General features: G+C 37.0%; 1 protein-coding gene across 2 annotated transcripts in view; it reads left to right on the plus strand.

Moving 5' to 3' along the window:
- Nucleotides 1-23,917, plus strand: part of LOC111862255 (probable 4-coumarate--CoA ligase 3) — a 54,174-nt gene extending 30,257 nt beyond the window's left edge. For both annotated transcript variants that reach the window (XM_023847490.2, XM_023847491.2), the window contains exons 3-9: nucleotides 4,159-4,366; nucleotides 7,380-7,760; nucleotides 11,241-11,395; nucleotides 11,855-12,026; nucleotides 14,646-14,818; nucleotides 18,852-19,007; nucleotides 23,242-23,917. In XM_023847490.2, the coding sequence (XP_023703258.1) occupies nucleotides 4,159-4,366; nucleotides 7,380-7,760; nucleotides 11,241-11,395; nucleotides 11,855-12,026; nucleotides 14,646-14,818; nucleotides 18,852-19,007; nucleotides 23,242-23,520 (1,524 nt within the window). In that variant the 3' untranslated portion in view covers nucleotides 23,521-23,917. The remainder of the gene's footprint in view (nucleotides 1-4,158; nucleotides 4,367-7,379; nucleotides 7,761-11,240; nucleotides 11,396-11,854; nucleotides 12,027-14,645; nucleotides 14,819-18,851; nucleotides 19,008-23,241) is intronic.
- Nucleotides 23,918-25,282: the final 1,365 nt, after the last annotated feature.

The following is a 25,282-nucleotide window of genomic DNA, read 5'->3' on the forward strand; positions in this document are numbered from 1 at the left end:
AGAAGTGGGTTGTCATCGGAGTAATGACAAGACTACACATCGATGACAAGAGAGCCCCACATAGTTAACACACACTTTCAGGGGGAATGGAAGAATACTCTTGTGAACAGCATGAACGTTATTGCTTAGAAAATTATAATTTAGGTGCTAGATACTGTAGGAAAACACTGGAGAAAGGAGGAGTGAGTATTTTTGTACATGAAAACCTAAAATTTACTAAAATAAATTTAGAAGATTATTGCAAAGACCAGGATCTGGAAGCATGTGCTCTAAAGTTAGACTCTCCTTTTTCAAATATTTGTATACTGACTTTATATAGAGCCCCATCTGGAAACTTCGATCACTTTATAAATAGATTAGAAACCATCCTAAATGTACTGCATAGTTCAAAAGTTGAATTTATAATTTGTGGTGATATAAATATAAACTATCTCATCGACAGTAATAGGAAACTAAATTTAGACTCTTTGTTATCATCTTACAATCTCTCCAGTACTGTTAACTTTCCCACAAGAGTTCAAAATAATTCTAGTTCAGCGATAGATAATATATTCATTGATAACTCAAAATTAAGAGACTATACTGTAGGACCCTTTATAAATGGCTTATCCGATCATGATGCTCAACTCATAGAAATAAATAATATTGACCTTCAGCCCAGTAATCAACAATATCAAACAGTAAGGAAAATCAACAAGCATACGATGGCAGATTTTGTCACAAAATTAAGTAATGAATCATGGGACAATGTATTTGACAGCAATAATATTGATTCTAAATTTAATTGCTTTCTGAACACATACTTGAGGATCTTTTATTCAAGCTTTCCCTTAAAAATAGTCAAAAATGAAAATAAAAACAAATCCACCTGGATAACAATTGGAATAAAAACTTCATGTAAACACAAAAGACAACTATATTTGGCCAGTAGGGACAGTAATGATCCAAGACTAAAAAGTCACTACAAAATGTACTGTAAAATTTTGTCAAAAGTCATTAAAGAAGCCAAACAGAATAACTATAACAGCCAAATTCTAAAATCAAACAATAAAATTAAAACCACCTGGGATATTGTGAAAGTTGAATCAGGAAAGAAATCTGTTAATGAAGACGTACAAAGTTTGAATATTGAAGGGAAGTCCACTAACAATCCACAAGCTATCGCAAGTGCATTTAATGAATATTTCCTTTCATTAGCTGAGAAAACATATTCCAATAATAATAATAATAATAATAATAATAATAATAATAATAATCCAATATACTATCTGTCTCGTGCCTTTAACAATTCATTTCCAAATATCAATCTCAAATTCTCAACAAGGAAGGAAATTGAAAACATTATTAAATCCCTTAAGCCCAAAAATTCACATGGATATGATGAAATCTCTACCAAATTACTTAAAGCAAGCTCTGTTTACATCAGTTCACCCTTGAATCATCTATGTAATAAATCTTTATCATCAGGTACTTTTCCTCAACGCTTAAAATACGCTGTAATGAAACCACTTTTTAAAAAAGGAGAGAGAAAATGCATCTCTAATTACAGACCAATATCCATATTGACTTCATTCTCAAAAGTCTTTGAAAAAGTTATGTATAATAGACTACTTGAACACTTAAATTCTAACAACATATTAGTCAAAGAGCAATTTGGATTTAGGAAAGACCTAACAACAGAAAAAGCAACCTATGAACTAACTAACGATATTTTAAGTGCTCTCAATGACAGATTAATTGTGGGAGGGATTTTCTGTGATCTAGCAAAAGCTTTCGATTGTGTTAATCATGATATCTTACTATCGAAATTAAATTTCTATGGAATAACTGGCAAAGCTAATGAATGGATCAAATCATACCTCAAAAACAGGTATCAAAGAGTTGAAATAAATAATAAAAACTCCAGTCATAATGCATTTTCAAACTGGGGAATTATAAAGCACGGTGTTCCACAAGGATCAATTTTAGGTCCCTTACTTTTTCTTCTCTACATAAATGATCTATCTAAAACCATCAACAATAAATCTAAACCAATTCTATATGCAGATGACACTAGTATAATATTTAAGAACTCTAAATTTGACAACTTTAAAAATGACATAAATATTGTATTTGAAGCCTTAAACAGATGGTTCGAAGCCAATTTACTCTCATTAAATTTTGATAAAACCCATTACATATCATTCACAACTAAAAACAACCACCAAATTGATCTGGACATCAGTTATGCCAACAAATTAATCTGTAAAGTACTTGATACAAAATTCCTTGGAATACATGTAGACAGTACACTGTCTTGGAAAATACATATTGAACAAATTATACCTAAATTAAATGCAGCTTGCTATGCGATGAGATCAATTAAGCCTTTTATGTCACAGGAAACATTGAAGATGGTTTACCATGCCTACTTTCATTCTATTATGAACTATGGATTAATATTTTGGGGGAACTCTTCACATAGTGTAATAATTTTTAAAATACAAAAGAATATAATAAGAATCATTACAGGATGTAGAAGTAGAGATTCATGTAGAGAATTATTTAAGAAATTAAAAATTCTACCGCTTCAATCGCAATACATATTATCGCTTCTCCTATTTGTTGTTTACAACAAAGATAAATTCAAATTAAATTCTGATGTCTATAACATGAATACTAGACAAAAATACAACTTCCACCTACCCTCATCAACTTTATCAGTATATCAAAAAGGAGTCTACTTTACTGGCATAAAAGTGTTCAACAATCTGCCACAAAGTATTAAAAACTTGGGCAATGATACTAAAAAGTTTAAATCAGAGTTAAAGAATTATCTACATGCTCATTCCTTCTACTCTTTAGATGAATACTTCAATGTAAATAGAGAATGATGTAAAATTAAGTTATATTAATTTTTAAGCTAAAATTGCCTGTACTTATGTATGTAACATTTTGACTTGTTCTGTATCCAAAGGTACTAACCTGCTTAGGATTTATAGAATGTAAATAAATTCAATTCAATTCAATTCAGTTAGGTGCATGGAGCCTAAATGCTGCAAGTTTGACAGTCCTGATTTACTTCATTCCTCAAGCTGAATGCTTTAAGCCAATATCTCATTGCAAGTTTGTTAGTTATTATATCCTTATAGCCATTATTTAACATATATTAAATTGAGATAACCAGTGCTTTCTTCAGCCAGCTAATGTGTCCTGGCAAACTTGTGAAGTTACACATTTTGTGATGCATTGTATTTTTTGACCTTGAGGATAGAATTGTGCGTGAGAGAGCTAGTAAAAACAGTTTCAGAAAATAAAAAGCCTTGGAGACAGCTGATTTCTCTTCATGGAATAATAATGCTATCGAACAACAATCTGTCCTGTCTTATTCTTGTAGATAAATATGAAAAAGCATTACTGACAGATTTTAAGACATCTCTTAGTATGATGTCAATATAAAACGTCTTTTACCTCACTTTCATGCAGTGGAACCCACTTTCACAGACAAGGCTTTTATGCCTGAGATTTCATACTGTAAGGGTAAGTTAGTACTTGAGAAAATGCCATTTCCAATAATTAACTTAGTGAGTTAAGTTAGTTTATACTAAGATATATCATCTAAATTTAAGACTATTTTACTGATCACTCCAGAGTATTCAGGATAAAAGGTAAGGTAAAATTGTCATTGTGCTTAATTGGTTAAGCACTGTGTCTTGAAGACATATGGCAGTGTGGAGGTATAGCTCCACCTTTCTTGTCCTCGGCACTAGATTGAGGTGAGTGGTAACCTTCACACCCCTGCTGCTTTACCTCTGTGGAAAGAGCCACTGTCACCCATTGGATACGATGCTGGGTGAGCCTCAGAGTTGGTTGGGATGCTGTGAAGAAGAGAAGAATCTTGCCCTGCCAGGAATTGAACCCGGACTGTCCATCCAGTAGCCTGTAGCTATCTTGACACCTAAGTATTCAGGATAGTAGAATATATTAAAATTATATATATCATATCTGGTATTAATATTTGGCATATTTTCTTCTTTTTAAATTGTGATTCTTCCACCAAAATCCAAGGGAGGGTCTCAGATGTCTGTCTTCCTCTACCCTCCTGCTAGTGCCCATGCTAGTAGGTTAAATTTATGTGGTACAGGACATTCATTAATAAACCATTTCTTGTTCTGTTAGGTGTGTGCACTGACAGGTCGCAGGTACACATATGCTGAATCACGTGGAATTGCACGAAGATTCGCAGCATCACTCTGTAGGGCTGGGTTCAAGCATGGGAATGTGTTGGCTGTGGTGCTGCCCAATGTACCAGAGTTCCCACTTGTTCTGTTTGGAGCTCTTGAAGCTGGCATGGTTGTCACTACTGTCAATCCAGTCTTCACTCCAGGTATGCCATCACATAAGATTCTTGATTATCAAGCTGGTAAATATGAGAAGTATTTAATGTTTGTGGCACTTGAAATTTTAGAAGAGTACCATCTTCTGGTATATAATGCCATGTAGCCCACTGAAAGTCATCCAATATGTCAGAGGAACATATTGCTTCCATCTTCAGGATTAAATAAGCCTAGAAGATGCAAGCATGTGACAGATACACCATTATCTTTGGTAAAACAGCCATTTTGAGCTATAGCTTCCCTTAGAGGATTCTGTAAGATTTGTCTTGAATTAGGCCAACTTGTTTGAACTCCTTTCCATTTTGCAACAATAATTCTTTTCAGAGTAAAGTCATCAACCTTGTGTTCAACCTCCAACCTGGAGGGCCAGGTATCTGTATTTATGTCTCCCAGTAATAAAGTGGCCTGTGGACTTGCATACATTTGTACAAAATTTTGGGTATAGTGATTTTATAAGGAAACAGGAACAATTTCCTTTCAAAGTGATTAGTTCATAGGTAAAGTAAGTAAAAGTAAAAGTAAAGGTATCCCTTTAACAGATCGTGGAGGCCCATAGGGTTGTGAGACATTGAAGGTCCCACATTATCTAGAAAATTGGCTCAAAGATGGTGGTAAGGTTGTCAGCCTTATGTGCCAGCTGTGCTTTACTCCCCAGGAAAATTATTTAATTCATTCCTGGTACTCATTTCTGTTAGAGGCTGAGTAGACCCCAGGGCCATAGTGCAGCTGGAAGGATTAGGTCAATTGAAAAAAATCCAGTGACCTCATCAGGACTTGAACCCACGACCTTCCAGCTTGTAGCATAGTGCCTCAACTAACTACGCTACCGCATGCCCCGATTAGTTCATAGGAGATACATTAAGTCCCCTTCCACGCCTATAGTATCACTATCAGTGTCTGAGCTGTGAGAAGGAAAAACAATATAATGTTTGGTGTACATAATTTCAGATTAACCATCAAATAACTTTCTTGCCATTTATTTTTATACTTTCTGCCTTCATATGTTGTCCATTCTGAGAGAACCTGTATATTCAAAAGTTATCTCCCTGTCACAGGAAATGAGAATCCTACTTCCCATGAACATGCCAAGTAAATTTTTAGGGGACAAATATAATCCACTGTATGGTATGATGAAATTTGTAAAAGATAACAATGAGATGATGATGATGATGCATCATTGAAAGAATAATATGGTTTGAAGTAAGCTGGAATGCTGTCTCCTTTTAATCAGCTTCAAATATGATGATAAATTTACAAATATGGTCTTGTATGTGTGCAGTAGAACTGAAGTAATAAATCACACTTCAGAAATATGAAGAAATTAAAATGAAGAAAGCTGGGATTTGGCAGCGTGTATATGTGGTGTTAACCGACGTTTCGGAGGAACGTATCGCCCCCATCTTCAGGGTAGAAGAAAAAGTATAAGAAATCTGCAAGCGACAACACCGTGAGAAACGGTAAAGTAGACAGTCTGCTTTACCGTTTCTCACGGTGTTGTCGCTTGCAGATTTCTTATACTTTTTCTTCTACCCTGAAGATGGGGGCGATACGTTCCTCCGAAACGTCGGTTAACACCACATATACACGCTGCCAAATCCCAGCTTTCTTCATTTTAATTTCTTCTTATTTCTGAAGTGTGATTTATTACTTCAGTTCTACTGCACACATACAAGACCNTTTTTTATGTCATCATTCTCTTTATTCTGTGAATGAATGTTATCCAAGTAATTGGTTGTGTGTAAATTTGTAATGCATTAAATTCAGTTAATTTAGGTAATTTAAATAAAATTGTATTAATTTGAGTTTTATAGTAATATTCTTTTTCAATTATGTTTATTAATTAAAAATCTTATTAAGTTTTTTATATTATATTATTATTTATGTTAATTGATTAATGTAAGTGATTTTAATTAACTCATGTAATTTAGTATATCTATTCTCAAAGGGACTATTTCCTCATCCTAGGTTTGTTACCTCTATGGATATATTGAAAATAAAGGAAATGAGTTAACTTGGGCACAACAAATGAAGCACTTACCCTGGGCTCAGTGGCCGCGCCATAGCTCAAGCGGTTACTCGCTGGCTTCCCACCACGGCGGCCTGAGTTCGGTCCCGGGTCTGGTCAAGTGGGATTTGTGGTGGACAAAGTGGAGCTGGGACAGGTTTTCTCCGAGTACTTTGGTTTCGCCTGCCAATCTTCATTCCACCAATTGCTCCACAGTCACCCTCACCTGTCATCTGGTGCTGGTACAATAGGCCAGAAGTAGCCGCAGTACAAGGGATTTAGTCCCACCCCACTAGCAATAAAAAAGAGAAATATTCTGGGCACAGATTAAAGGTGGTGTATCGACCACAATTAGAAAATGTCATCAAATTAAATAAGATTATTACTGAATGTTGTTGGGTCAGAGTACAAGCTGTGAATGAAACGAGAACTAACTCCAATATACTTGTCAACTGATTCAAAAGTAAAAATATATGGAAAAAGAATAGCCAATTCCTCCTCAGACCGAAATGTAATAACTAATAACAAAGAGATCTCTTAATTGTAATTCATTAGACATTAATTCCTTGGCACACTATGTAATTTGTGCACCCAAAATATTTTTATATAATTGATTGTAATACTTGAAAATGTTTAAATTTGCCACAGAACTCCCGTGTCGGTATTCTAGAGCTCTTGTTTGATAAGTCACTTGTTTAAACTCTGAAGACTGTTCTCTGCTGGCATGGAATGCCAGGTGGTCTGATAGAAATTACCCGATGCTCTGGAGGAATGTGCTACTTGTAGTTTCAGGGATCTCTTCTACTCTGAAGATGGAAGCGTCATCTTACATCAGAATATTTGTATGAACTTCTATTACGCTGCATGGCATCACATCCCAAAAGATGGTGATGTTTGTAGTCATTGTGATTAAGACTGGAAACATGTACCCTCAAGTGACTAAGATAACCAAGAAATGATATATGGATCATCAGTAAGAATATGTCACTGTTTCGCAGAGGAAATAGGAAAGCAGCTAAGAGACTCTGGAGCTGTTGGTGTTGTAACGATATCAGACATCTATTCGAAAGTGTCTAAAGCGGTTGCTGTGCTGGAGGCTGAGAGAAAGAGCAAGATTCCAATCATCCTCACTCCAGGACTAGAAGATAAGGCAATTCCACGGGGAACAATCAACTTCCAAGATATGACCCACAAAGGGATTGATACATCAAACCTTGGTGCTCATAACATGCTGAGTCCTGACAGTTTGGTGGTGCTGCCATATTCCAGTGGGACCACAGGACTACCCAAGGGGGTGAAGCTCTCACACAGACATCTTATCACCAACTGCCTACAGGTGTTATCTGAGCCCAAGATATGTAGAGCTGAGAGAGCCACCGGTAAGTATAATATTCATATTGCTCTTCATACAGTAAAACTTATCTAACACAGAAGTTGAATTGAAAGAATATCTGTTTATCAAAAATATTTGTGGTCCTAAACTATATTATACTAATATGAATTAGTTCTAATAGCAAGTATTTAATATTGTGATGCACAGACCCATCACTAGGCAACACCACTGCCTGGCAATGGAAAACCCTCGGCCTATTTTGGCCAAGATTTTTTCTTCATGGGAATTTGTTCACTTAGCTGTTCCCTAGCAATGGATATACATGTTACAATATCATGCCATCTGAGGCTATCTGAACAGTTTACTTCATACATACCTCCCATCAGTAATACCAACATTGAAGATTCTGAAATTATTGAGGTAATAACCATAATATTACTTGAATTCCCCAGTTAATCAGCATGAATGTTGGTGCATATATCATGCCACCTGAGGCCAATTCAGTGGCATGCTACTTAAATCCCTCCCATCAGTAATACCACCACTGAAACCTCTCATATTGTTGAGGTAATAGTCTTAATATTACTTCAATACCTGAACCAGTTGTCATGAAACGTGGTGTAAGAACCACACCATATGAGGAACCTTCTGTGACATACCTCACAAATACCTCCCTTCAGTACTACCAACAAATGGCCACTCAAATTCTTACTGTGGATGCTGTAAGCTAGATCTTACCTAAACACTCATTTCCTGGATACGATACTACTTAGATCATTAATGGACTTCTTTTATATGCACTGTGAAAAATTACACTTAAAACAAAGTAAAAGTAAAATTACATACCCAAACCAATAAATGACCGTGTTTTCTTAATGGAAAACCATTTAATTAAATATTACTGTAGCAATATATATGCATTATAATACTCGTATCTGTTACCATGGAATTAAAACTATAATTTTGCCTGTGGTTCTATATGGGTGTGAAACTTGGTCTCTGACATTAAAGGAGGAACATAGACTGAAGGTGTTTGAGAGCAGGGTGTTGAGAATATTTGGACCGAAGAGAGATGAAGTGACAGGAGGTTGGAGAAAACTGCATAATGAGGAGCTTCATAACTTGTACTCTTTTCCAAGTATAATTAGAATGATCAAGTGAAGGAGGATGAGGTGGGCAGGGCATGTAGCACAAATGGGGGACATGAGGAATGCGTATAGGATATTGGTGGGAAAACTAGAAGGAAAGAGACCACAGGGAAGACCAAGGCGTAGGTGGGTGGACAATATTAGAATGGATCTTAGAGAGATGGGAAGGGATGGTATGGATTGGATAGATCTGGCTCAGGATATGGACCAGTGGAGGGCTCTTGTGAACACGGTAATGAACCTTCAGGTTCCATAAAATGCTGGGAAATTCTTGAGTATCTGCTGAATTGGCGGCTCCTCCAGAAGGGCTCAGCTCCATGAGTAAGTAAGTTACCATGGAATTAGTGTACATATTCTGGTTTACACAGAATGCCACATGGCCATAGAGGAGTCAGTGAAATTGCTGTGGATGAGCAAGGGTGCAAGAGAGTTTTTTAAGGACTTCATAATTTGCTATTGAAATGTGGGTTCTAGCAACAATGTTACCACCTTAAATTTTATTATTACATGTACAATTTAGATTCTACAAAAATCAAATTTATAGTGTTGTTTTACTGACTTCATTATGCATACATATTAAATCGTTTCTCTACTTGTCACGTCAGAAACACAAATTGTAGTGAAAGGGAAGTAGGCAATTAGGTCTTCCCAGAACTTCTTGTTATATTATAATTTTGCCCTGCTTACTGACTACAAGGCATGAACATATACATGTTTCTCTCCCCGTTTACTCCAAATCAACCTCTGTACTAACATCTTACAGAGCTTCTGTGTTGCTGTTTATGGTATTCGAGTTTGTGCCAAATAAATTATCAGCAGAGGTCAAAAGCTGGTGTTTCATTTCAAGTTTATTGCAGTAAGGTTCTCTGGGATATACCTAATAACTTACTCTAAAGCAAAGTTAAAAAGCAGTAGTTATCTCCATGTTTCAGATTATTCTGAATAGGAAATGGATTAGACAGATGTTTACCTGTATGGTCTCTGCTGTAGGTTTCAGTAGTGCTTTTAATTGACCTAATTTCATAGGTGCACCAAATAGAATAAAAGTATTGTACAATAAAATAAACCTTTATCCAGCATAGTGGATATGTCTTGTCAGATCAGTTCCTTTGGGGAATATGCACTGGGTGATATTAATGGGAATTATAATTGAGCTGAATATTTTCACCATTGCATATGCTGAATAAAACAAACAAAGTTGGTTTTGTACGTAAATAGATAAACAAAAGCTAAAATATCTAGCTGTTTGAACAGCAGTGGTATTTACCATAGGTAAAAGAGTATGTTCAATAGACTGAATATACTTAAATTTTCCCTATTTGGCAAGTAAATATTTGCATTTATTTTTGCACTTATAATTGAACCTATTTAACAAAACCCTATTNTCACTGAAACGAATTTGCAGAGGAAAATTTATCATGGAGTAATCCCAGGTGATGTCATGATAATCATAGAGTTGCCCTCCCAGTGAAAAGCCGACCCACTGATGGAAAGGCTGTCCTCCCAGTGAAAGGCTGACCCACCGGTGGAAACACTCGTGTCGCCAATTCCTTTCAATGGCGTGCAGGCACAACTACTACTCTGTATTTATATGCATTTCCGGACCCATGTTGTCATGTACTTTTTTTCTTCTCTTTATATGAGGAGTCTGTTCCTGAAGTTTTGGCGTTGAGTTGTGATACACCCTGTATATAATGTGTTTTATGTGAATAATCAGTTGCTGTTTCTCAATTTTTAAACTACAGATTTTGTATGCAAAATTCTGGCACATGGTCTCTTTGAAAGAATCCACCCACCCAGGTATAAATATTTTCCCATATCTGCCTTGTGGGTTAGCCCTTTTGTTATGCACACAAACCCACAGACATATAATATTGTGACGTGGATGGTGCGACAGGAAGTAAGGGTCACGTGAACTCTGCGGTCTCGCGAGTGATGTCACATACCCCCACTCCTTCCATCATTACGCAGTGCTCAGTAAACACCCCCCTCCCCTGCAGTGATGTAAAAATTGCGTAAGAACATCTTCCTGATCTATACTGTTCCCTAACATTATCAAAATGTTGGCCTGGAGATTGGCTTTCCTGACTGAAGAGCTTATGATTTTGCTAGGTCATGATAAATACATTTTGCAAAAGGACCTTAAATCAGACCATGACCACTTTCTTCACATCTTTGTAATTCAGATTAATAATTATTTAAAATTCAATGGTATATAATCTTAGAAATTGAAAATGTATTTAAATAAACAAAGAATAAATAAATTATTATGCAAGTTTATGTTCTCATTGAAAAAATCTGTGACTTGAAATAATAAACATGTTGCATAAAAATAGAAAATGGCCTGCAAATCTGATTGCTTACTATACTTGTTCTAGATGACTTTCGAGAAATTGTTCCAGCTCTTCTACCGTTCTACCATATCTATGGGTTACTTTCTCTAGCCATAGCTTCGCTTTACTGTGGTGCAAAAGTTGTCACGGTACCAACGTTTGAGCCTGCCCAGTTCATATCAACAGTTGTTAAATATAAGGTAAATACCACAGCTGTCTTTATACTGCTTCTAATATGATTTGATCTTAAATTGGAAAGGAAACATCCACAATTGTATTTAGAGAGCACAGTATTATGCTTTGAAGCTTACATGAAATTAGTAATGTTGATATGGCAGTACTAGTCATCATCAGACTGAAAATTTTGTGATTTAGAATGTGTCATCTGAATGTCAAATACAACAGGGATACACTTGTGAAACCTACCACAAAGCGCCTTCAGGCCAACTACCAACTGCACTAGTGCAGACCACCTGCCATATCACTGCCTGTTGCACAAACTGTGCACTCTGGTCACCATGTCCATTTCCTAAGTCATTTCAATATGGGTGGGTGGGATGAGTTGACTTCTATGACAAACATACTCTAAAAACTGTGTGAGGCACTTCAGTCCAGTCAATGATAAAACATTTGGTTAATGAACTTATTTTTCTATGCAGGCCACTGCGTTGTATCTGGTGCCACCTGTGATACAGTTCATGAGCTCTCATCCAGATGTTAAGACCTCTGACTTTGAAACAGTGAGGTTAGTAAACAGTGGAGCAGCTCCTATTGGTTATAATGATGTGGAACGTTTGCTAGAGAAGGCGCCACATGTGGAATTTACTCAAGGTATATTTCATCAGTTATTAAACAAAAGAAATATATTATAATCTTAAAATATAACATTTAGAATACATGACATGGCTGGAAAGCAATACTGGTCGATATTAATAGAAGGCTAGTATTAACTAAACCAGTCACAGTAGCTGCATGCCATGAACTGTTTTCGCTTGCTTGGATGCTGGGATTGTTGGTTCAAATCCTACTCAAGGCATGGATGTTTGATGTGTGTATGCATTTGTTTTGTGTTTGTGTTGCCCCACGAACTGCATAGAAAACACCGTTTTCAAAATTTATTCTGTTGTTGCATGCATATCCATTGCTGCAGACTTGTGTTTATTGAGCCATTACTAAGCAATTACTGTCTTCCTCAGTCATCATATTACAATATTAATATTTATCCATTAATTTATCATGATACTAAATACTCATGATCTGTACTAATAGCTTCGTCAGATCAACCATAAATGGCAATCCAACTTCATACTTGTATCTCAACCACTGTTTGATATAGGACAAATGTGTATAATTGTGATACTTGTTATTTAAAACTCTCATTCTCAGGGCAGAACATAGATCAATAATGTTTTGAGATTAAAGTGCTGAGGATAATATTTGAACCTAAGAGAGATAAAGAACAGGAGGATTAAAACAAATTATATAATGATATTTATCTGTAATTGTACTCTTCATTAAATAATATTATGGTGATGAAATCAAGCAGAATGAGGTGGGAAGGAATGTAGAACACACAACAAGAGATGATAAATGCATCTGTACATTTCATAACAACTTCCCATAACATTATGTGTAATGTTCCCATCTCTTAGAACGTGCAGTCAAAAGAAGGGAAGGTGTAAAATTTGGCACTCTCTAATTATGTTATTTTTCTCTGTATCTTCTAACAGCATCTGTAGCAGTAATATTGCAGTATTGGATCATACGATATGACGCACGTTTGCTAATTCAATATGTGAACAGCCACTTTTGACACTGGATTAGTATGTAATGTGCTCTCCAAAAAAATAGAATGCTTCAGACTAACTTTAAACGTAATATGTCCTGGAGTAAGACTCTCAGGTACTGTAAACATCAACACAAAATTCAGTATCAGATGGTTTTCTACAATCACAATGTGATACAAACAAAACACTCTTCTAATGTCGATTTTTTTTCAAAATGTGACAGCAAGAGCTGATATTTTGTAATGGTTATAATTTTTTAAGGAAGGCCAGGGTACATGTTTATGTGAATATTTTTACTTATTTTGATTTCTATAAACTATCCTGTAAAATATGGAAAGTAATAATGAGACATTCTCTAAAAAGGGGTGTAAATGTGTGTATGTGATGGTACACACCATGTACCTAGTTCTAGAGCATTCCTTTATTTTCCCATGAATCTGTGTCCAGTTGTTTATAGATATTGTAACTATTTTCCTTCAAACCTGTCGCCTATTTTTCTTTTAATTTTATTATGTTTAAAGAAGATCTGGCCTTAGTAGTTCACTGCAGTATCACCTGTGGAGTTCACAGTCTGTATGGCCATGGGTGTGGGAAAATAATACTCCTCTCTCTGTTTCAAAATGCTTGGCTTCTAAAGAGCATTGAAACAAAACTAACTGCTCAATAATGTTAAGTAAACATTTAGGGAGGTAACAGATCAAGGGACAGGATCTGTCACAAGTCTTCATTTCCATAATGTGGTGGTCACTATCACATTCTACTCTTTCCCTGATTCTGCTGCGTATATCTAATATGAAATTCCATTCTCCTCCCACATACATATTGTCATGTGTTGGCTGTGTGATGCAACAAATAACTTCACACTGGTCAAGGATGTAGCAAATATTTATTGTACTTCGCTTTTACACTTAAGTAATTCACAGTGTGACAATTATTGTCACTTATAACTTTTCCTTCACATTCACAATTCTTCTGTATTTCAACGCTGCTTTCAACTCTGTATGAACACTGTCCTGTGTTTCAACTGTACTCAGCGACTGCTAGAATTCAACTGTCACTGTCTCGGCAAATGCATTCAACCATTTATATAGGCCTCTCATGGACCACACAGAAAACAGCCTATATTGTTGGCCATGTTTACCGACTGATTGCCTAGCAACGGTCACTGCATGGACTCCACTGTTGCGTGACATCACAGCCTAGCGGGGACGGGTTTTTACCAAGCGTCATGTGGTGAAGGGATGATTTGGGATATGTGACATCACTCGCTATCCAAGCATTTGCAGAGTTGTCGCCTAGCAACGTGCCGATACAATCCACAACTTTACCATTGTGCGCCTGCCCCTGTGGCTCAACAGTACCTGCATAGGGCAAATACGCCACAATATATAGTTTCAGTAGATATCTTGTATAATAAATTTGTATTGAGATATACATTTATCCCAAACATGTGTACAAATTATTCATAAAAACAGATTTTAACAATGAAAATCAACTTCAAGCATGTTGAATGTTGTCCAGAGTGAATACAAAGAATGTGCGTGTGTGCACGCATGCGTGCGTGCAACGGATTATAAATGGGTATTGTCTAGGAACATTTTATGGCCTGCTTTCAAGAACTGACAACAGGAAAGTAACAATCCCATCAAAATTTCTGTTCAAGGTTATGGGTTGACAGAGTCTTCTCCTGCTGCAACCATTTTGGAGAAAGGAAGCACTAACTACAAGTCATGTGGCAAACCTATTCCTAATACTGAAATGAAAATAGTTAACATGGATACTAACATGAATCTGGGACCTGGAGAGGCTGGAGAAGTGTGTATTAGGGGTCCACAGGTAATATCTTAATGGAAGTTGAAAATTCTAGATATTTTTATAAATGCAAACATATTGAAGAAGGTAACTGAAGATCTGGCAACGTCCTTTTTTTGAGACACAGTGAATGCTAGATACAACTCATATTTGAAGCCTAGAATATGAACAGATGAATTTAGAAGCCTGATTCTCATAGAAGTCAGAAGAATCTAATTACAGATTCTTTCAATAATATGCCAGAAAAATACCTTCACTTTTGATGAACTTAAATATGTAGCACTGGATAATACAATCTCCATTTCATTCTTGTAAAATCAGAATATAATCAGGAAAGAAAAGACAACCTGAATGTTTTAAAATAGAAAGCTCACATATATTACTGAAATAATGAATAATAAATAGAATAGCTAAATAACTTTTCAGGTGTTGGTGCCTTTAATTCACTGTACTCGTATTAGGTGTATGCAGTGGATTGTAAACCTGATTCAGTCACTTTTTCTTGGGCACAAGAAAAGAGACATATGGACCAACTGGGTGTCATTTTATGACACACAACTATCAGGTTAAAATGAACTGAACAGATAATTTCCTGCTTAACATATTTATTTACTTCTTGCAGTTATCTTATTATCAATGCATAATTCTGATTCTAAAACAAGAATTTTAGGAAAATTTGGTCAGTTCATTTTTAGGTTAACCTTTTATAATGGTAAGAACAACAGTTGCAAACAGGACACACATGACATCTTAAAGGAAATACATGCAGATGATTGGGCTGTACTATCTGAACCAGAATATATTATGTAGGATTTGAATTTCTCAAGGTGGTGATTATGAAGAGTACTGACTTCCGGGATGTAACGCCATGTGGTTCGTTCAAAGTCAACCGACGTTTCAGAGGAACATATCACTTCCATCTTAAGGGTCGAACAACCCAAGCAAGATAGCGTGACAGCAGGTGAAAAACAGAGTAATTGGCTAGTCGAAGTCAGTCATGTTATGACTGATTGTCGGTCGGTCGGTCGGTCGGTCGGTCGGTCGGTCGGTCGGTCGGTCGGTGGTTTTGAGCCCCATCTGGAGCTCATGAACATATCTCAATTACTGTTTGACAGCTATGGATTTGCCTATGTAGGGTGCTCTATCTGATGAGGGGAAGGGTCTGTCATTTGACAGAATTATAGTCAGCAGTATGTCATTTACATGTATTCTAGTTTGACAGCTGTCAATATGTAAAAGTAAAAAAAGTAAAGGTATCCCTGTAGCAGGCCATGAAGGCCCACAGGGTTGCAAGACGTTGAGGGTCCTACATTATCTAGACAGAAGTAAACACACAGAAAAAATTAAACATATGTTCACATCTCATAAGATTGCAAGAGGATATCTTAATTTATAGGAAATTCTATAAAAAATGTGGCAAAGTTAAAAATACTTGGAAATGGCAATAACAACTCAAAATTGCGTTCATGAAGAAATAAAGAGCAGTGTTAATTCATAAAATACTTGCTACCCTACACATCAGACCTTTTTGATTCTTCTCTGACATCAAAAAGTTAACGATTAGCAAATACAAAACTGAAATATTACCTTTGCTTTTGTACATATGTAAAACTTGGTCTGCCATGTTAGGGGAAGGGAATAGACAGAGGCATTGAGAACAAGCTGTTAAGAAAATTATTTCTACCTAAGTGGGACAGATGTTAATAGAAGAAACAAGAATATTGCATAATGAGGAGTATCATAGCTTTTATTTGTCACCAAAAATTTTTAGGAAGACCGAATCAAAGGGAGTGAGATAAAGTGAGACCTGTAGCATGCATGCAAGATATGAAATATGCGTACAGAGTTTTTCTTGGGAAACTTACATTTAAATTTATTTTCACTTCATGGATCCAATCATCTTCCCATAGGTGTGGATATAAAACATGTCACACATTACAAATTCATGATGACTACACATCATACGTCCTTGGTCCAATAAAATATATAATTAGGCCTCATGCAGACAGCACAGGTTGTCAAGACAACATACCTAGGCCATGGAAAAACCACTGTCAAATTCACACCTTGCCATTCCACACACACTGGCCAGCCATATCAACAGTGCAATTTCATTCATTCATTCATCTGTAAACTGTCAGACGACAGGTCCACAGTCTCCTCCAAAACAGTTCCTCCACTTAATGTGATCTAGAGCTTTCTCCTTCAAATGAGAATATCCTCTTCTGTCTCCAAGGTCATCCAGCATCTTCTTACGTTTTCCTCGTCTTCTGTTCACTTCTATCCACCCCTCTGTCTTTCCTTCAATAACTTCTTTTAGAAGGCAGTTACTGCGTAAGATACGACCAATCCAATTAGCCTTCTGTTTTCTTATTTCATGTAGGATATTCCTCTGCTCACTGAATCTAAATAACACTTCTTCATTTCTCACATAATTGGTCCAACTGATCTTCTCCATCCTTCTCCAACACCACAATTTCATTATAACATTAAAATTCATAACAAACACAGACATACATACTGCCACACTTACAGCAAGCAAGTCTCAACAACGTTTAATACAAGCACACAGACCATTTATTAACGCTTATCTTTTGAGCCCCTTGCATGCTCAACAAATTTGTCAATAGAGTAAAATGAGTTACTTTGCAAATAATTTTGTAAAACAAACCTAAATTGATTTTTATAATTTTTAAAACAGATATATTTGAAGGCAGAGTGTTAAATAGGGTAGTGAACATTCAGGTTCCCAAAGGGTGGAGGATATCTTAACTGTGTGATTGGCTCTTAGCTTTTCAAGAAGGACTGTGCTCCATGGAGTTGATTCAATTTTACTTCAGAAAAATTAATTTTGAAGTATTATTATTATTATTATTATTATTATTGGAGGGGGTGGGTTTCCCCATGCACCACGACCAGTTTGATCTATTGTACGTCCCCCTGTGATATTCTACCAGTCTCTATACCCTACCGGTACTGGTGCGTGTGGTAGCGAATCCTGATCCTTTAAAAAAGGGAAACTGGAAGGAACACAGTTGAGATTTCTATGATCTGTATGGGGTGTTACAATGCTTTTTTTTTTTTTTCGGGGGGAGCGTCAACATGGTCAACATACAGAACCGCAAAACAGGAACATTCAATAGTAGAAAAACGTCCGTACAACAGAAGCATACAAACACACACTCAAAGGAGAATATAACTTCAGTCGCGATNTCACTTTGTCCACCACAAATCCAACTTGACTAGACCTGGGATTGAACCTGGGCCGCCGTGGTGGGAAGCCAGCGACTAACCGCTTGAGTTATGGCGTGGCCACTGTTAAATGCTTACTTGTGACCATAATACAGAAGTAAGAAAATAAATAAAATATTCAAACCAGTATTAGCAAAAGTGAAAGCTATCAAGGAATTGGCCACGTCTTATATAGAGAATGAAGACAAATTGGTCACCTCGTAGGTGTTGCAATAAAAGTTTCTTGGTCAAGGATTTTAATGGTGCCTCTAGAACAGATGAGATAACTGTACCTGGAGGGCTTAAGGGTAGAAAATTTTAATCCTTCTCATAACATGAAGATGATTTCTATTATCTCACAAGAATACCGAGGATTTCAAACTTTACCTAAAACAAGGCAAATGTCAGGAGAGTTAACAGTCCTTCAACTAGTCAAGGATTTCACAGGTTTTTACAGAAACTAAAAGTTCATTGCTCTGTTCACAACAGCCTGTCAGGTTTGTTTCGAGGCCTTTTTCCTGTCAATAAATGAGCTAACCCATTAATGTTCTAATTTTGTATTTCAGTCTTAACAGAAGGTCAGTTTTCATGAAGGAGGTTTCATAAAATGCACAACATCGTTTGTTCAATTTTTCTACCTTCAGCTTCTCAGGAACTCTTGGTTCTTGTTTAATTTAGTTAGTTATGTAGTTACATGATTAGTTATTTAATGAGATACTTAGTTATTAGTTGTTTGTTGGTATAAACAGAATGTATATGGATATTCAGGTCTTATAATCTTATCAAATCACAGTTGCTTTTTAACACACATGTGTGGTGTCATCAGGTAATGGCGGGATACCACAACAATCCTCAGGCTACTGCTGAAACGATTGACCCCTCTGGTTGGCTCCACACTGGAGACATGGGTTATTATGATGAAGAAAATGATTTTTACATTGTAGACAGATACAAGGAACTTATCAAGGTTAAAGGATTGCAGGTATGCTCTTTATATTTTGCTTTAGCGTAATACTGATAGATGAATTGTATGTGAAGAGGTGGGATTGTATTGAAACAGATTGTATTGATTACAGCACTCGCAGCTAAGAAGGGGACACACATCACAAGACACGATTTACACAGAATATAAGAAAAACGACCCCCATAGTGGAAAAACCAAACACAAGTTTTAATTATGACACATAAGATGAATAATCTTAACAAGTTTTAGTGTGTGTAAATTTATTATAGTTGACATATATGCACTTTTTAAATAATTTTATAAAGCAATGAAATAGATTAGTGTAATTAGGGTACCTGATGATGGCACTATGTTGCTGAAACATGTCGTGAAGTAACAGGTGAAATTAGCGGCCTCTGTAGTCTAGAGGTAACGTTCCCACCTCATGACTCGTAGTATGCGGGTTCAAATACCCGGCGGAGGTCGTCAAATTTTTAAGGGCGGAAAAATTCAGGGAACAAGTCCTCCGGGAGGGACTTTAAGCCGTGGGTCCCGTGTCGTAGCTTTACGGCACGTAAAAGAACCTCATATCTCCAAAGGAGGTCACTGAGCCAAATTACGGACGTTTCCCGCCCAACAGCAGTCTCTAATACCTCTGGTAGATGGGGGAAGCATTATAGATACCTCTCAGCTAGTAGAGCTGGTCTCGCTGGCTGGGCGGGACTGATGGAAAGAACCAGTACCGGTAGGATATAGAGACTGGTAGAAATCATAGAGGGAAGCACAATGGACCAATACAGGTCTAAGTGCATGGGGAAACCCACCCTCTCCAATAACTAACTAACAGTTGAAATTGAGTGCACTACAAGACGGCAACTGTATACATATCATGGATGAGAATCAGTGCAACAGGACGCTAAAATATAACAGTATTGAAACAGATTTGATCAAAATATTGCCAGGCAACGGCTCAGTAAACATTTCCCAACATGCAACAGTATAGAGGAAACCGTGTTTTCTATGTGGTCTGTGCACCAGCAAATGCATGGAACAATAGGTCTATTGCTAAGTAAGAAAGATTTAAACATGCATCCTTAAGCATGGAAGGTGTTGTCTGTGGATCCATGCAGAGGAGTTATCTTGATGACAATTTGCGCCACAAGTTTGGTTCTTGACAGGAGATAGCCATGGGAAGTTCACAGTTGAAGAAGTTGACATGTAAAGACTTAAGGTGTGATCTCAAGACATTATATTTGCAGTGATATCTGGAGTGTGACAGTTATATTTCCTGTGATAAAATACATTGCCAGGAAACGGATAGGGAAAACTTTGCAGAGGAATGGCCTTTGTTTAGAGTTGTTATCTAGCAATGACTAGTATAAGCAGATATAGAAGACTTTATTTATGTGTTATAATTACACTAATCTTGAAAGTGTTGTAATTGATTGTAGTTACGACTAGTGAATGTCCAATAAATCGACTCACCAATCCAAACCCATGCCTTGAGTCACTACTATACGTAACAGTATGTTTTAAAAGTATTATTCTAGCATCTGCCTGAAGGTATCAAAGGAAACCATGATGTAAGAATGCAATGTAAGAATGCGCCCACTTATGAATTAGTGAAACATTTGATGGGAACATTACACCACTACCTACTCTTTCCACCTACATGCAGTGTTCACAATTCCATTCACCTAATTACAGATTTACAAACCAAGAAACTAAACAGAGATATTAGACTATGTTCTTTCAACACAGTGAACATGTATACTTGCATACCAAAACATGACACTGTAAACATAATTAGTAGTAGACTAAAAAGTATTGCATAAATCAATAAAAATATTGAAAAGGAACATTACACATTACAATAATGTGTGGGAATTTTGAGTACTTTGTAAATAAGTTGGTTAAAGTACTCAGATTACTCTATTGTGGTTACTGCTGCTGACTGAATGCGTCTGGATGTGGAGCGCGGTCGCTGGAGTGGAGAGGCGGTAGCTACGCCAGTTGCCCAGTGAGTCGGGCATGACCGCCGGAGAGCTGAGGCAGCCCAGTGAGTCAGGCATGCCGTCGGAGAGTCGAGGCGCCCATTCCTGGTGCAGCACAGAGCCGAAGACTCCGAAGACCGAGCACTGAGGACAAAGTGTGCTGGCTGATGTTGACTGAGTGAAGGTTGAATGAAGACTGTTTGTAGACTGATGCTGCTGGGCTGGAGCTGCTCCTTTTTATGCAAAGCTTGATGGAGGAGCGAAATTTGCAGAGTGCTGATTGGCTAGCGCGTGTAATGATCTGGATGAGGCTAGACATTGAGTGCAGTATAAATGCGAATGTTGGAAGCAATTTGATTGGTTAGTGCGCATGATGGTGAAAAGTGAGTTGAATAGTGAGTGTTGTAGAAATAGCATGACATGTGGGATGTTCCCACAAATGGAATAAAATTACTTTCAGTTGAACCAACAATACTACAAACAAATCAATGGATTAGCGATGGGTACCCCAACATCAGCAATATTAGCTCAAACATATATATACAACACTCAGAACATAATCAGATGTACCTAATCTTAGTAAAACAACAAATAACTGGCTACTTTAGATACGTTGATGATATTCTTATAATCTATGACCATGAAAATTTGCATTCACATACAGCTGTTCACACTTGAGCACTGCTGGAGCATTTCAACTGGGAGCTGTTTGACCACCTCTATACAACCCTGATTATTTCATTTTATTCACCTTCCATAAATCTCGGTCAGAGTGACTACCACCTGTTTACTTGTACCTACCTGAAGAACTGGTGGGGATCACAGAGCTCCAACAATAATGAGGAGTTGATGGAAGATGTCAAAACATGACTGAACTCACAGGCATACACAAACACAAGTGCCCCAATTCTGGCAGTGACTATGTTGAGAAGTAGTTTAAGTATATACGTATAATATTATTTTCACTGCTTGTTTTGTTAACTGCTCAATGGAGGGCATTTTCTGAATAGCCCTCGTACAAGCCATCAGATATAACAATGACACTTCTGGATATTCTAAACATATACTAAACACAGGAAACACATACGGAAGCATTATGGACACCATGGACATAATAAAACGGGAAAAAAAGAGGCAAACATTTAAACACACAAGTGCAATACCAAATTCATAAAATTAGCAAAAGAAACACGTGAACATATGCGAGTCTGTAGGACCCCTAGTAACAATTTACATATGTAGGCTACACAGTTCTGAACCTGCTATCTCCATCTTCAGGGTATATAAATAAGGGTTTTATTCTTATATCCTGAATGTGAAGGCAGCAAATTCATCCCAAATATTTGTACTTGTCTTCCAATCTATATATCTTCACATCTCAGATCATAATCTTAAGATTTGAAATTTATTTTGATTTTCTCATAATCGTTAAAAAAAAAATGGAGAAATTACAGTGAAATTACAGATGAACAATGTTACTGTTATGGCGTTAATGATGAACAAATATTTTGAATTGTTTCATTTTGGTCCGTTACACTATCAATCACAAAATTAATAGAAAGTCCGTCGAGTGTAACAATTTGTAGGTCACTTTTTTATTATTATTTCTGCCTTACATGTTTCGGTTTGACACAACCATCATCAGAGGCACTTGCTATAATTATGGAAACACTGTCGCTTTTTTGATGTTCACAATTATGTTTGTCGTGTGGACGCTGCTACGATATGTTGACGTGTAAAAGCACAGAACATGCTAAGATAGTTGAGTACACTCTCAAGTTCTCACTTTTCATCCGAACCTATTTTTAAGTTAAAACGCTAAAATGTTAAAATATTTTATATCAAATATTTTAACATTTTAGTTCGGATGAAAAGTGAGAACTTGAGAGTGTACTCAACTATCTTAGCATGTTCTGTGCTTTTACACGTCAACATATCGTAGCAGCGTCCACACGACAAACATAATTGTGAACATCAAAAAAGCGACAGTGTTTCCATAATTATAGCAAGTGCCTCTGATGATGGTTGTGTCAAACCGAAACATGTAAGGCAGAAATAATAATAAAAAAGTGACCTACAAATTGTTACACTCGACGGACTTTCTATTAATTTTGTGATGAACAAATATTTGATTCAGTGAAAGTGTAAAATATAGCGGAATTTCAGTCTTGTTTTATGCAAACGCAGAAAATCATATATTTTTTGTTCATGAAGACTGTATATTCCCAGAAATGCATCTGTCTCAAAAAATCACTTACCAGTTATTGCACTCCTTATAGGTAGCTCCAGCAGAGCTGGAAGACATACTTCGCAGCCACCCTGGAGTTGCTGATGCAGCAGTCATTGGTGTACCAGATCAAAGGTCTGGTGAAGTACCTAAAGCCTTCATTGTATCAAAAGGACCGAAACTCACAGAAGATGATGTGAAGAAATTTATGGCAGGGAAAGTATCTAGACATAAGCATTTGACTGGTGGTGCAGAATTTGTAACTACAATTCCAAGAAATCCATCAGGCAAGATTTTACGAAAGAAACTTAAAGAAATGTATTGCAAATGACATTCCATGTTTATGGTTGAGAACAGATGTGAAGGCATGAGAAGTAACAAAACACTTCAAAATCAGAAGAGTACCATACCTTCTGAAAGCTGGATGGACATAAAGTGTGGTAATTATTACAGCAGTGGTACAAAACATATATTTTAATGAAATGTAGTCTTACACAAATTACAGATCTAACTATTTTTATATGAAATATGTTTTTGGTGATCTGTGTGGTAATTTTAGAATGAAATCAAACTGGAAGCAACAAAACAATAATGGACTAAGAAGTTTATTATCAAACAAACCGGGGCCATATATGGCTCAGTGAAAGACTTCTACACATACAGAACTACTTGACTGAGGTGATACAGGCCAAATCTAGTTCCCATTAATAAACAATACTGAAATACAATTACGTCTCTAGGCATACGTGTTCTGCATGAAGAAAACAGGCCTATTATGATGAAACAAATTTCATGTATACAGACTTCTTTGAAAAGGTGGTAGTTGGTCTCCTGGTTCAGTTTCATGTTCCCAGTTGCCTATTATTATCCTTATACTTGTGTCTAAGTGTCCCATTAGTGGGTTCATCACAGCATGCTTGCTTACTCATGGAGCTGAGCCCTCCTTGAGGAGCCGCCAATTCTGCAGCTACTCAAGAATTTCCCAGCAATTTATGGAACCCAAAGGTTCATCACCGTGTTCACAAGAGCCCTCCACTGGCCCCTATCCTCAGCCAGATCAATCCAATCCACACCATCCCATCCTATCTCTCCAAGATCCATTTTAAGGTTCATCATAGCTAATTAACTTATTTCATGAAGAAGAGTCCTAAAAAATCCGTCCAGGTCTGAGGCTTCTTGTGATTTTTTGTAACAAGCTTATTTTTTAGGGTGAGGAGTTGTTAGCCCCACGCCCAACCCTCCAGCTGGAGGACCACACCTTGTCGGCTGTCTGTGACTGCTTATTCAAGGGACACACCTAAAGTGGAGATCTTAAAGGTTATTAATTAAACATCAACACATTTTACTTATTCATTCATATATTTCACTTCATTTGATGCATTTATTGATACAACCAAGCAAATGGGTTATCTTACTGCTGCATCTCTTGCAACAGTTGAAACTTTGGCCATACATCCTTGGCTTGATTTGTTTTCAAGGTGTTTTATTTTTGGTTCAGAAGAATCAAAAATGCTGTGGCATATTTGCTGAAAGCCAGAATTATGATGCCAGCAGAGATAGCCGTTGCTAACAAACAGCTCTGCAAACACACCTGTTGCTGTGCAATGGCTCAGTAAACGTCATGTGACCGGGGCCACGCTTACACATGCCACAATAGAAGATCTGCTGGAAGCGGTGATTTCTATACGGTCTGTGGTGAGGCTATATAACGGGTCCTTGGCCCATACTAGGAAGCCATGGACAGAGGAGACAGTCTTGAGAAGATGGTTAGGGAGTGCAGTTCTTGTGCCGTAGAGGTGTAAGGAATAGCTCTTTTAAGAAGACTCTAATGAGGCAACAACTAATGGAGGCTGTAACATGCTTAGAAGAATAAGATAGATTATAGTGATTTGTGCAGCATTATAGTTACTTGTAATTGCAGGTTATAAGTGTGCAATTATCCGGTCACGGTAGCCGAGCAGTCTAAGGTGTGCACTGTCTTCGCTCGCTCGGAAGCTGGGATCGTGGGTTCGAATCCCACTCCAGGCATGGATGTTTGTGTGCGTTTTTCTGTGTTTGTCTACAGGTAGAGGCCTTGTGACGAGCTGATCACT

Source organism: Cryptotermes secundus, unplaced genomic scaffold (assembly GCF_002891405.2).
Source record: "Cryptotermes secundus unplaced genomic scaffold, Csec_1.0 scaffold88, whole genome shotgun sequence".
In the NCBI taxonomy this organism is placed as follows: Eukaryota; Metazoa; Arthropoda; class Insecta; order Blattodea; family Kalotermitidae; genus Cryptotermes; species Cryptotermes secundus.